This window comes from Salminus brasiliensis, chromosome 5, assembly GCF_030463535.1.
Source record: "Salminus brasiliensis chromosome 5, fSalBra1.hap2, whole genome shotgun sequence".
In the NCBI taxonomy this organism is placed as follows: Eukaryota; Metazoa; Chordata; class Actinopteri; order Characiformes; family Bryconidae; genus Salminus; species Salminus brasiliensis.
This window is the reverse complement of record NC_132882.1, coordinates 18,321,073-18,335,911: the sequence shown is the minus strand read 5'-3', so window position 1 is coordinate 18,335,911 and position 14,839 is coordinate 18,321,073. Positions and strand designations below refer to the sequence as shown.

The window sequence follows — 14,839 nt, the reverse complement described above, 5'->3', positions numbered from 1 at the left end:
GAGCTTCACTCTGTTAGGCTTTTCTTAAAGCAGTGAGCCATGCAGGAAACTCACAAACTAAGTTGCAATAAAGTGCAAATAAGTATTATTTATTGGTTTAAAGAAAAAACACTTGATTTTATATTAGTTTATATTATTTTGATAGGTGTGCAGTCAGAACTGTAAATAATGTTAAGTTGTAGTTGCATTTGTTATTTTGTTTTTGTTTGGGAAAACAAGCCAACAGACCTGTGCAGTAGTGTTGATGAGGTGAGAATGCTAAAGCAGGGAGCAATACTTATTTATTTGTTTGTTTCCCCCCTCCTCAACTGGGAAACAGGAATCAGTAACAGCATGTGCTGTTCAGAGATGTCTCATGCATGCGCAACATGGAGAAACACTCACCACCCCCCTCATATAAAGTGTATACATGCTTCCCTGTCTTACTGTTAGTGCTTTATGGTGTCCTCAAAGGACGTGTGGAATGTGGGAGAGGAGGAAGAGAGAGGCCTTTTGCTACCATCTCATAACTGTCTTGTATTTCTGTTATTGATTGTTTTTGTCTGGGGTATTGACTGTTTTGCAAGGGCAGCCTGAGTATAATAGGAAAATTACACCCCTCCTTTGTCCTTTAACAAAAGGTGTATGCTGCTGTGCCCTTCTGCAGCTGTGCACGTCATGCAGGATGAAGGTTTCTGCACTTGCAGGCAGAGGGAGAGCAGTGTGGTTATTTGCAGGCTCTTGCTGGTTACTAGATCTAGGCAGCTCACCTTCTATTGTGCTTCTGTCGTGAAGACACTGATGTCGCTTTCTAGCTTGATCACAGAAGAATCCTTTGTTTTCACCACTTAGTAAATTTTTAGACATTTAATTTTATGAAGTAATGACCTTGACTATAACAGTCTTATTTACCTGGCAGGTGATTTATGTTATTTCCATTATATTTCTAAAAGTGCTTAGCTCCACATTAGCTATTGGATCAAATGGAACTCATCGTTGGACAGGGCATTTTATTATTCATGTCTCTGATTAGTCTAGTGAAAATCAATGCCCATAATGTTAATAAGACCTTTTTTATGGTCAGGGTCGAGGCACATGATTTATTATTATTATTTTTTTTTTTAATCCAACCATGAGTGAGATGTAGTTGCAGAGTGAAACATATACACCTTCTGCATTACATGCCTTTTGACTGGGTGCTTTAAATTGTTTTCAGCCTGATTACGATTTAAGAGGGAAGTTCTTTTAGCATAGAGGAATGGTATTAATAAAATATTTTTAAATATAAATAAACCCTATATAATGTGGGTATATTGATGATATTTAATATAATTAATTAATTAATTAATTAATTTTATAAACCTTGTGTTTAATCCTGTGTTTCAGGTGATGGTGTTCGTCCATGCCCGTAACTCCACTGTGCGCACATCCATGAATCTGATTGAGATGGCCAAGAACCGAGGGGAGATAACTTTCTTCCAGCCAGACCAGGGAGCAGATTATGGTCACTGTGAGAAGCAGGTGAGCAACAGCGCTGTTTAAAGAAGCCATTGACGGGCGTTTCTTTTGAATTTCTGAACATATACAATACAAATGAAAGGTTTAGAGCATCCTTATTTTCCTTTTTTTCTTTTTCTTGAAATTTTAGCGGTTTAAGTTCAGTGAATTACCTCAAAATGAACATGGTTTAGTGACTTCAAATGATACAAATCTAAGCAGGAATCTGGCAGGACTTTTGAGGGAGAAAAGAAATGGACTAAAAGCTCACATCTGGTCTAGCAATGGAAATAAATTAAGCTTTGAAAATTCATGCAAACAATTTACAAAATACAAACTCTTTCTTTGTATAAAGCAGTGTATGAACTGGCTGTGTTACTGCACTCTTTGCAGCAGTGTTTAGTCAACATTGCATGTTTGAATATCTAGAAATATTTAGAAAATGCCTTAAAAAAGGTAGTTACCAAAGAAAAAGACAAACCATTATAACTCTTAAAACTGTGGTGAGTACAGTTCTCTACACCATCAAAAGATTCTTGGAAACTGGAGAAAACTGAAAATGTTCGGTACAGGAAAAAGCTCTGGCAGACTCCACATCATCAGAAGACAAGGTTTTGAGAGTCAACAGCATGTGTGATAAGTGGCCCATGTTACAACGTCTTGTAGCACAGCTTAATACTGGAAGTCTCCATTTCAACAAAAAAGGACCATACAACACTGCCAGTGGACTACTAAAACAATTGGGGGTGTTCTGAAACTTTTTGACTGGAGGTGCACATGGACATAAGTACATGTTGTCATATATGGGCAAACCTTTCTCCGTGATCGACTAACTGACTAATCATTCACTAATCATTGCAGCCCTGAAGGTAGCTATCCACTAAAAAAAAGTGCTGATTTAGCCCTCAGAGTTTTTGTGAAATCACTTGTCTTTTTTTGGGTGGACATCCTGTGTGGCTCACCACACGTCATGTACAGTTTTCCAGACTGTGCAAAATGCGGTCCACTATCCTGAGCATGCAGTGGCCAGGCAGAGTGATAAATGTGTGTTTAATTCGTAATGTCCTCCCTCGGGCGATGGTTCAGAGGCTCTCTCTCTCTCTTTCTCTCTCTCTCTCTCTCTCTCTCTCTCTCTCTCTTTTTTTTTTTTTTTCTTTTTTCTTTTTCCCCTCCCCCCACAGTTGCAAGGCCGCAGCGTTCATCGCACGCTGAACTTGCAATGTGCTTCTGCGGAGTTTCACCGGGGCTAGGGCCGGCCGCGGATGAACTGAGTGGGGTTATTTATGAGCACTTATTCATGAGCTCTAAAGCAGAGGAAAGGGAGAGAAATTGAGGTCAGTCACCTCCGCTAGCGCCGGCTCCTCGGGGGAGAGCGGTAAACAGTCCAAGGAAGCGGCTGCGAAGGCCAAGCGGTCCCGGCCTCGTTGGAAATGAACCCTGAAGGCGCGGCGCTAAACTTTTCCAGCGCCAGCGTATTAGGCGGTGAGCGCGGGCAATTAGAAATCCGCAGAGGCCAGCTTTCAGCTCAGGTGTAGAGGCCAGCTGCTTAGTCTTGGAGAATGGGCTCCTGCTGGAGGGAGCAGATAATCGCAGTTTCATCTGCTGCAGACCATTCCGACTTTAAGACTACTCTGCTTATTTGGTTTAAACTGGCATATATTTCCTTGATTTATTATACATTATTTTACATTAAAAAAATAAACAATACTAACACTAATAATAGTAATACATTTGGTCTACATTTTTGCACCATAAAAAGTTGGATATTTTGTTAAGTTGATTACTTTTTTCCCATTATAACTATGTCATTTTAAGATGTTCTGCTAAGCTAATCTACATCTCACGCCAACTCCTCTTGGCTGCTTGACTCACTGATTCTACCTGTGCAACTCACTCGCTCTAGCTGTTTGCCTCACTCGTTTTAGCCACTCACCTCACTCCTTCCAGCTGTGTGGTTCACTCAGACTCACTGCTCATACTAGCTGGCAACATAGCCACTTGGCTCACTTAGATCACTCCTTTTAGCTTGCTCGCCTCACTTGTTTCTGCTGCTCGGCTCTTTCTTTTTAGCTACAAAGTTTACTATTTTAAGCCACTCGGCCCACTCGTTTTAGCTAAAACTGTTCACTCTTAGCTGCTTGGCTTACTTGTTTTAGCTGCTCGATTCAGTACTGCTCGATTCAGTACTTTTAGCTATTTGGTTCAGTTGTTTTAGCTGCTCGATTCAGTACTACTAGCTGCTTGACTCACTTGTTGTAGCTGCTTGGTTAACTACTTCTAGCTGCTCGACTCACTCCTTTTAGCTGTGTGATTCACTCACTCTACCTGGTGAATCTAGCAAACACCAACAATACAGCACTCTGTTCCAACATCACCACCTTTTCCATGTTGGGTTCAGGTTTGAATACCTGGCTGAACAAGGTCACCACACATCACAAATGAGAGTCCCTGGGTAAGACTCTAAACACTACATTTACATTGACCTTTACATTTACAGCATTTAGCAGACGCTCTTATCCAGAGCGACTTACAAAAGTACTTCGCTATTTACTCAAGAATAACCTAGTTTAAATAGACTAATTAAATTTGGACAGTTTAGACACTACTAAACACAAGTCAATATGGAGACCATAATACTCTTCACTTCACCAAAGTACTCGCGGAAGACGTTGGTCTTCAGTCTGCGTTTGAAGACTGCGAGCGACACCCAGGGGAAGTTTGTTCCACCACTTTTTTTAGTGCAAGGACAGATCTGTGGATCTTAAGGGATGGTGGGTCAAGCAGAGCTGTACTTGAAGCTCGAAGGGCTCTTCGTGCAGATCAGCTTTTGACCATTGCCATCAAGTACGGAGGGGCTGGTCCGTTCTTGGCTTTGTAGGCCAGCGTCAGGGTTGGAAACTTTGAAGAGGACCCGTGCCACTGCTTTCTGGATAAGTTGCAGGGGCCTGATGGTGTGTAAAGGGAGACCAGCCAGAAGAGAGTTGCAGTAGTCAAGCCTTGAAGTGACGAGAGACTGAACGAGCACCTGGGTGGAGAGGAAGGGTCGAATTCTCCGGGTGTTGTACAGGAGAAATCTGCATGACTGAGTTAGAACTGCAACATGACTTGAGAACGATAACTGATCATCCATGACTGCACCATGGCTTTGTGCTTCTGTAGATGGAGTGACCAGTGAGTTCTCAAAAAGAGATGGCAGGATCATTGTGAAGTCCAGCAGTTCCCAGGATGTACAGCAGCTCTGTCTTGCATTTACCTACATGTGTAGCATGATTCAAATGTAAGTCGCTCTGGATATGAATGTCAGCAAACGTATGTGTAATGTACACTAAGGGGCCTATTTTCACTCCATTTCGAAAGAGAGATTTCTACTCATGCAGATGTTCCCTCAGATCTACCAATTTCCTGAACAACTCATTCAGTCTTCTCAAAACACTGGTAACAGTTCAAACACTTGTGAGGGACATTACAGCTCAGTGGAGAGACGAGGGGGAGCATTGTTGGAGTTTATTGCACACCCGGTGGGGGAGTCACTTCGAATCGTACAGAAATCCATTTGAGAAGGAACCTGCCGCTGAAAAACACGCTTTAAGTCCTCAGTTGTGAGCAGTGAATGATTTGTCAAAAGTGTCTGAAGCTGTCAGTGGGTTTTTGCCCTCCTTTCTTCCTTCTTCATTTTATCTCATATTGTTCAATAAAAAAAAATACAGCTCCAAAAAAAACGACTTCTCTCTTCAGTTCTTCTCATCTGTCTTCTTGCCATTGTGCCCCATCAGGAGCAAAGACGCTGGTGTCGGTCTGTTGGTCAGAAGTGACGACTGTTAGAAGGCTGTAGAGACTGTGTGTGTGTGTGTGTGTGTGTGTGTGTGTGTGTGTGTGTGTGCGCGCGCGAGCACATTGTGTGAATGTGCACGCGTGCATGTGCTAAGAGAGGCATTGTCCCCTGCAGGGCTGTCTGTGCTCAGGCAATAGTGGACAAAAAAAAGAAAGGAGGGAGGGTTGCAGTGCAGTGAAGAGACTGGTTCTGGCTTCATTAGAAGTGGTCCGTGCTGGAGGGGCCGGCAGAAGCGGCCAGTGATGGATTGGACTCATCCCGGCTGCACGCAGGCAGAAAGGGATCAATAAGCAGCTGGAGAGGCGAGCGTGCGCTCTCCTTGGGCTAGTGCAGCTCGCTGGACAAACATGACCAGGCCTCCACTTAGGGCTAGCCATTTGTTTGTGTGTGTGTGTTAGGAATAATGCAGGGATGTGTGCGGCTGTGCACAGAAGTGCATGAAAAGGCCCAGACTTGTTTGAGCGTATGTTAAATGTGAAAATGATGAGAGGTCATCTTGTGCTTGAATGTCTGGGTTCTGTATGTTGTGTATGTCTGTGTGTTTTATTAATGGAGCGGTGTGAATATCCGTGAGTGTGTGTTATGGATGAGATCAGTGGTGTGTAAATATACAGAGGTGGAGCTGGTTGTCTCTTGGGAGAGTGACGAGCACTAACTTCATATTTAAATCTCCCAACAGAAGGCAGAGTGATGCATTTAATAACCTTTGCCTCAGTCCCAGGGGCTTTGCCAAGATGGATGCTTCTTTCAGCGTCTTCTCTAATCTGCTTTCTATTTTTATGAGCCAGGCATAAATACACGCACCACAAAACATCGTTCTCATTTCTCGCTCTGAACACAGACATGGAGGCAAGGTTAGGCCCAACACTGGAAAAAAATGTTGGGTGTCTTCGTGTAATTCAATTGTCTGCAGCCTGTGTGCACGTGTTTGTGGGAGATGTATGATTTGCGCTATATATGGATATAAAGGCCAGTGCCTCCTTAGCCTCTGTTTTGGGACGGTAAATAAATGAGGTGTTCGACCTGAAGCCATGACTTTTATATATGGTGAGGGTCTGACATAGGGCTGCCACTAATGACTCTTTTTCCATCAAGTAATCTGCTGACTGTTTTACTGGTTGGTGGATTAATTTAAACAATTAGTTTTCTTCCAATTAACTGAGCATTAAATTTACTTAATAAATAAATAAATAGGATAAAAGAGAGGATTTACTAGGTATCATGACTCTGAGGTGTATATTGAGGGTCTGGCATGGGACTGCCACTAACAGCTATTTTTCTGTTGATTAATCTATTGACTGTTTTATGATTAGTAGATTAATCTGAACAATTAATTTTTCTCCAAACAGTCAAATTAAGTACCTGTTTTTTGTCATTGTGTAATGCAGCACACAACAAAAAGGAAGCAAAGGTTTGCATGTTAAAGTATAAAACTAGGTTGAAATTGGCAACTCTTAAAAAGAGGGCATGGACATTTATTTATTTTATTTTCTATTTATATCCCTTATCAAAGTACAGTATATGTAATCTCATTAGATGAGGTATCTGTCCTGTCAAGCCCAACGAGCACAAATACACATGCTGACACGGAATTGTAGAATAAACCCACGCTCTTAAAAATAAAGGTGCCCTAAATGGTGCTTTGAATGATGCCGCAGAGAGCTGTGTTTGTAATAGAGATTTTGTAAAGGTTATTTACCAATTTAAAGGTTCTTCACACTCAAATTGGATTTTGGGGTTTGGAGTTTTGTTCTCTATGCAGTTCTCTGTGCAGAAGTGAGCCCAGTTAACCCAGCTTCTTTCAGGTTGTGCATGTTTCTGCAATGCAAAACTGGTCAGCTGTTTGGGCAGTACAGAATGATGAACTTGCTTACTCTCAAAGGTTAAAAAATGGGTCAGAATGGGCACTTTAGTGGGGTTGCGTCTCCTGTGGTGTGCGCTGAGCTTCAGCGCTACTTATCCTCTGATAATACACAGCTTATTTGCTTATGGAAATTGGCCTGCATTAATATTTATACCTGCTTTTAATCCCCAGTATGCATGTGCGGTGAAAAATACAGGACATATAAGGTCAATTATATTATTTGGCCTTATTTATCCTGCTTTAAAAGTCAGAAGTGAGCCCACTACGTATCTCCCTCACACTGTTCATTAATTTGCTCCATCGCTTAGTTTGAAGAGGCTGTCAATCAGGCTTAGATATCTTAATGCACTCACTTGAATAAGTGATAGCTAGAAATCACAGGAATAATGGCTGTTTATTGAGCTGCTGTCTATGCAAAGCACTCTCTATTAAAGAGCAAAAGTTTCTAATTGAGTGGGGATGTGCAGGGGCGTTTAAGTGCATTTAGCTGTGTGTGTATACATCTACGTGCCTGCGAGACAGTGTGAGAGTGTGTTAGAAATGGCTTGTTCAGGGCAAATATACATTTTGTTTCTAAAGTCAACAGCCAGCCTTACAGTAAGTGGCGTGATTAATGGGTGTATATAATTAGTATTTGTTTGTCTTTGAGGATAGCATATGTACATATGGTAGAGGAACATACCCATGCAGTCGTGGTGCACATAATGCATGTTGATGATCATTCATTTTCATGAGGCGAAGGAGTTGACTCCGTACAGGGTCCTGAGCATGAGCTGGTTGAAGGACTTGGGTCTATAAATAGAAATGATGGATGGGGATCCCAGTCCGAGGCCCTGCCACAATTCCTAGCCCATTTATTCTGCTTAGCACACAGCAACCTATTATCGCTAACACACCGCATATGCCACCACACCACTCGAATCCTGGAGTACGTCAGAGGTGCTACGGTTAGCTGAAATGAAATGCTGTTTGGGAGCAGCGGCGCTGTTGCTGATGTCTTTCAGGGCAGTCTACAGACACAGCTAGGGCTGGGCATACTGGCAGAAACATCACAATACCATAACATACAGTGGCATGCAGTTTGGGCTTCCCTGTTCAAAGTACAAGTTGACCCAATTTCCAAAAGTCATGAAGTTAAATATAACGTTTCATTAATATTTTAAGTAGGATTACTATTTTTATTTCCATCTTTATAATAACAAAGGAAAAGACCAGCAAAGAATCTTTCAGCTGTTGTTTGAGGGATTTTTGCCCATTCTTTCTTGCAAAAGGCTTCTGGTTCTGTGAGATTCTTGGGTCGTCCTACTTGCACTGCAGTTTTAAGGTCCATCCACCAATATTTAATAAATTTTAGGTTCGATGAACATGAGAACTATGGCAAAACTTAAACTTGAGCCACTTCAAGTAGTTGATTGTGGATTTTGAGGTATGTTTAGCATCATTGTCCCGCTGTAGATTAACTGTATTGTATATGTACTGTTTTTATGAGACTAATTTATTACTACATTGTGTTACATTCCATTCACTCAATTCTAATCTTAAGTAGTTTGCATCATTTTTACAAGTCGGATCCTGAAGAAAAACACAAAGGTAAATACAGTTAAAGCAGATAATTATACGGTTATGTTTGCGAGAGTGTAGTGCTGTGCACCGAGTTGAAGTAAAAGCCGTGGTTTGCAGCAGTGGCATGACTGGCATGTGGTGCTGCAATAGCAGTTAGCAAGCTGGCTAACGCGCCTATAACAAACAGTAAAAACGCAGTGAAACATTGATACTAGGGACACTATAGTGCTTCAAACTGCATAGCGGGGAAAGAAATGAGATAATTAGCTTGGTTGGTAGATGAGTCAGGACTTTAAGCTGCACTTACCTTAAGAGCTATCCTAACACTTGTCGAGATAAATTTGATAGGTTTATTTGCCTACCATAAGCAGTAAAATCAGAAGTAAAGATAATACAGCCTCCTGACTGTCTTAGTGAATTTGACATGTCCTTCATTTTAGATCTTTGTTGCAGATATACAGCAGGCCACCACTTCAGAGGTCGGTGCAATCGAAGCAGTAACGCAAATTTGCATGTGATAATTTACTTACTGTCTGTAACACCATCCTTAAAGCCCTGCACCTCTACTTCTCTTTTAGGCAAACCTTTTTTTTACCAGTGCATTGTTTGGGCTTTCAGTCCAAGTTGTTGCCACATTCTTAGACATTAGAAATATCACTCTCAACACAGTAGTGGTGTCACATGCATACACACTGTGGGGGAAAAAGTATATTCTGAAACATCAGATATTGTTTCACAAAGCTTGATATTCGGACCCAGCCTCGACACCGCATTCGTGTAGAATGCTAAATCACCTTGAAGAAAACTGTACCTTGCGCATGTTTCCTCTTGTGCTGAACATTTGTCTTGGTTGTACCTGAGCTGTTTGAAGCCTGTTCAGATTATCAAGCTTGAAGGGATCTGTGAAGAGGGCACCTTGCGCTGGCAGTGAGTAGTCTGTGTACGGTTTTAGAGAGAGAAGGCTTGTAGAGGGTTGGCAGTGGCCACTGATGTGTTGAGAGGAAGGCTGTGTTGTGAGGATGCAGCCAAAAGATGGGCAAAAATAGAGGAGGAGGCGAGGAGAAGGTGTGGGTGCGGGGGGAGTTTTGCCCGCAATTTGTAGCTCTCTTTGGGAGCCTCCCCCCGTCAGCCTCGTCTGGCAGGCGTGACCGCTACCTGCCTCCGACACAGATCGCAGCTCCTGTCTGTTCTACAGCACCCTCCTACCTCTTTCAGCACCCGCCTTCCTGGACCAGATCCCTGGCTCTCGGCCCTGCGCCCCACACCCGTCACCCACCACTCACCAGCAAGCCTGCCTTTGGCCTCAGCCGATGGATGGAGGACAGGAGACATCTAGTGGTCTTTTGTTGTTACTGCAAACAGGTCAACAGCCCATATTCAATGGAGAGCACAGCAGAGGGATACTATTAGCAACATAATTCTGGAGCATCTGTTAAGTCTGTTTACTGCACCTACATTTCTGTGAGAGTATGATCAAATTCTAAATTGCCGTTAGATTTAACACCTCAGTTCATTTTGGAAAACAGTTCAGGGTTTTTTGTTTGTTTGCTTGTTGTTTTTTGACGTGATGATAAAGCTTTGCTCATTTGATTAAATTTGCATAGAGCGAGGAAGCGTGAGTAAGAGATGGTTTCTGCAGCAGTGACTCATTCTTCTGTGGAGAGGGTGGGCTCTTTGAGACAGCATCACAACGCTGTTGTTGTTGCAGAGCTGATGATAGCGAGCCGATGTGGATGAAAGGCGGGCCTGCTGCATGCAAAAGACACAGGGTTGGGTTGGACAGCTTGGGTGGAGTTGTGATGGGCTTTTTTTTTATGGATAGAGGAGACGGCAGGTGTGACAGCAGGCTGACAGGCTTCCTCTGTGATGGTGAAAGTGCTCTGTACTCAAAGGCGCTCATCAGCTTCTGTCGATTTGCTCAGCCCCCCTTCAGCCACCTGGGACGGGCCTACGGTACAGGATTTAGCTCATTAATTTCCATCGATTGTCTGCAGTTTCAACTATTTTTACATCGCCACCTGAGGCCGTCATTATCAGACGCCGTCGAGACGAGCCGCGTTCTTGTCACCGCTGCTTAGAAAGACCAAAGAGTGACCCAGGAACAGTGGAACGTTGAGTTGGGAGAGCACACGCATCCAGAAATAAACTCCTTTCAGCCTTCCACTGTTTCCCCTCTCCAAGGGTTTATTTTAGTTTTTTTTCCTTCCCCTGTAAGAAGTGTTGGCCATACAAATCAGACAGCAGGACCATTTTGATTATGTACTTACAGTTGCAGGACTCAGAATTCAGAATTCACCTTCTGTACTTTTGTGAACTCCGTAGAATAACTTGTAGCAGAATAACAGTAGTATGTTGTCACTGTCACACACAAACTTGTATCTCCAAAACGGCAGCTTTAAAGGAGAAGGAAAAAACCTTCTTAACTTTCAACGCAAGTCGGTTTGTTCAGATTTACTTGCAAGTAGGGTCTGGCAGTAAAACAGTAATGCTGTATACTGCAGTATTACAAAAAAATGCTATCTCAAAATGAGGAGGGGGGGGGGGGGACCACAGGGTGGAGGTGCTGTGGGAGCTCACTGATAGGTGATGTCACGGTTTCCTAAAAGGAAAAGCAAGCAAACCTGGATGAGCCAGTCTATTAAACAGGCCTGAAAACCATTAAAAACACTCCTAAGACAATTTCTCTAAAATCCCCTAAACGAATGTGTCTGTTAGCTGGAACACGGCTACAAGTGCAAACCAGGCGGAACCTGTCTCATTTTGCTTTTCTGTTACACTAGTTCCTTGATGCTTTCTCAGACAAAGTTTTTACACACACACTTGTGTTGGTAAGTTAGCTCAGCATTTAGCTAGCCAGTCAATAGCAGCTGCACTGAGCTGAGTCTCAAACTCGGCAGATCTGTAGATGAGCTAGCTAGGTAAAGACTAGCTAAGCGAGTGGAAAGACATCTTAAACCACAGGAAATTCAGATTTTTGTCCTTTGAACAGCAGTCGCTCAATCTGAGTCATTACTGTCTAAACATTTATACGTGGGGTTTCAGTCAGCCAGGCTTGAATTTGGACTGTGGTAAGCAGACTTATTGGGGATTAGATTGTACGGAAGCCATGTAAACATAGAGCCATCTGCATTACTTGCTTAACCTGGCAATACTGTACACTGCGGTAGTATTTTGAAACGCAATGAAAAAAGTAGATACCGCCCAGGCATTTTGAAGCATTTCTATTGGTCTGCTCATCATGACATTCTGCCACATTTTTGGAATAATAATCACTGGTATCAATATTACATGATTATTGGACCAATAGAAATGCTCAAAAATGACTCAGAATAAAGTGTATATATTGGCTTTAATTCCAAGTTAAGAAGGTTTTTCTTCTCGCTCATGGAAAGTTGCTGTTATGAAGATAGAAGGTTTTTGTATGATGGCAACAAATCGCTTTTTCAGTTTTGCACAACTACAAAACAGACTCTCTGCTGTTTAATTATGCTTGATTTTTTTTAACACATTTCAAACATCCAACACAAATGAGCTACAATGTGTGATTTTTATATATTTTTTTAGTATTATTTTTATTTCATGCCTGCGTTCATGAAGAAGCGCTCAGAAGAAGTCCCTGTAGCTTCAAAAGGCCCATTTGTATTTAAGCACACACTAGGTGATGTTAACATTCTGAGAGGGAAGCTACTACTGAGAGCTTGTGTTAAGAACGGAGGGGGTGGGGGGCGGTGAGTATGGGAGAGGGGGAGAATAGAGCATGAGTGTGTTTGAGTGGCAGTGCTTCCTGCTCACCCACTCCTCTCATGCAGTGTTAATGACTCTGTCAAACCATCAGCAAAAATATTATGACTATTAAGGGCCCTGAAATCAGTGATGAGGCACTCTCTCCGCAAATTCGGGAACTAGATGAGTTCTTTGGTGTGTAAATTATTTTATTCGCAGTGATTAGTGCTCTAAGGGCTTTGATTGACGTTTGTGTGGCGGAGGAGGCCGTTTCCGTGCCGGGGCGAACGCCCCTGTGTCTGCATGGTCTGCGCAGCTACAAGAGCAGACCCTCTCCTCTCTGTGTTTGCGGCATCCCACTGCAGTGTGGCTGATGTCTTCTCCGCTCTAAGCTGAGTAATAGGTAATCAGCGGCGTCTGCTGTGGTGTGGGAGGCAGGCGGCTCGGGCCCCGGCACTGCGCATGGGGATGATCTCTCCACGGCAAGCCTTAATCAGGCTTGATCAGAGAGCCGACGCGCTGCCACCTTATATCCAGCCTCGAACGGAGGAGGCCGTCCCCATCTCGCTTTAACTTAGCGTCTGATAGTGCAGGCCTAATGCTTGCTGACACCTCAAAGCAAACCTTATCGTAAGCATTTCAATTAGAGTCTGGAACCTCAGCCTTCAGACCAGATTGCACATTTACCTCGGTTTACAAGACCTGAATAAAAAAAAGGGATGATGGTGATGGTGGCGATGATGATGGTGATGATCGTAAAAGTTACCCAGCATCCAAGCATCCTAGTGTCCTACTAGGTAACTGGTTCCTGTAGTTATTTTTCTTATTTAAATAAATAAAGCAGAAGCACTCAAGTAATGCCCTTGTTTCAGCTTTACTGTAACTGAAGGAGCTTAAGTGTCAGTGCCGCCTCTTTATAGTTCTAAATTCTGCTGAATCTGCCTTGAAGCACACATGCTACTTATTTTTATGCATGGATATACATAAATATTTATGACCGCACTTATAAATATTTTAGCATTACTATATATAATTTCACTTCAGTACATAATAACGTCACCTTGACCCATTTGGCACTAGAATGGCAGGAAGCACTTTGCATCTCACATAGAATCTGGCAAGAACATATGCAATTTAGAAGAACGTCTCAGTAATGAGCCGGAGTTAATAATAATAAAATAAAAATCTGTAAAATAGCCATTCCAGTCTGCTTTGCACAGCGGTGTTTGGACATTTGAGAACCCTGTCAAATGTTCTATATTTCTGCATAAATTTGGCCTTAAACATCATTGTATTTTCTTCATCTGAAGTCCTAAAAAGTAGATAAGGAGAACCAAACTCTAACAAATGAGAAAGTTGGTTATTTATGTGTCGTGAGCAATGTTATCCAATATTACATATCGGTGAAGAGCAGAAAGTAGGTGATCCTTTGCTTTTAGTATTTGATGTGACCCCCTTGTACAGCAATATCTGCAAGTAAACATTTACAGTAACTGTTGGTTAGTCCTGCATATTGGCTTGGAGGAATTTTAGCCCATTTCCATACAAAACAGCTTCAGCTCGGTTATGTTGGATCAGTTATTTCTATTGGATTAAGGTCAGGGCTTTAACGTGAAACCATTCCCAAACATTTAACTTTATTTGTCTTGTCATTGTCTTGAAGATTTTTTTAAAGATTTGCTGGTATAATTGTTCCATGAATGATGACAAGCTGTCCTGGCCCAGATGCAGCAAAACAAGCCCAAACCATGATGGTACCTTTACAGTGTTGCACAGATGGGATTTTGTGCTGGAATGCAGTGTTTTTCTTTTCTCTAAACGCTTCTCATTTAAACTAAAAGGATCTGTTTTGAGCTCATCCGTCCACAAACACATTGTTCCAATAGCCTTTAGCTTGTCTATTTAATCTTTAGCAAACTGTAGATGGGTAGCAATGTATTTTTTTGGAGATCAGCGACTCGCTCCTTGCAACCCTTCCATGCACACCATGGACTCGTAAACATTAATCATTTTAATTAACTGTAATCATTTTTTTTTTTTTTTTTCAAAAAATATTACACCACTTTAAAGGCCTTACTACATTTATTCTAACACTATAAATTAAGAACACTAAGTAATTATTTACTGTGAAACTTTTTTGTCATCTATTGCATTATTTTCAACATTTTATACACATGGGTACTAAATAAATTTTTTATTGGCTGGCAGGAGAAAAACAAGAGACGAGATTTATCAAGTGGAACTAGGTATTGTTAGTGTGTATCTATACACATGGGCACACACACAAGCGTTTATCCAGTAGTGTTACTCTTACACCAAACTGATTGGCACAAGATAACAAAATCTATCAAAATGTCATGTGTAAATTGTTATATATATAT

General features: G+C 42.0%; 1 protein-coding gene across 1 annotated transcript in view; it reads left to right on the top strand.

Annotated features, from left to right (window-relative positions):
- ascc3 (activating signal cointegrator 1 complex subunit 3) overlaps nt 1-14,839 on the top strand; it is a 131,437-nt gene that overhangs the window by 76,782 nt on the left and 39,816 nt on the right. Inside the window, exon 14 of the mRNA XM_072679717.1 lies at nt 1,366-1,500. Coding sequence (XP_072535818.1) covers nt 1,366-1,500 — 135 coding nt within the window. The remainder of the gene's footprint in view (nt 1-1,365; nt 1,501-14,839) is intronic.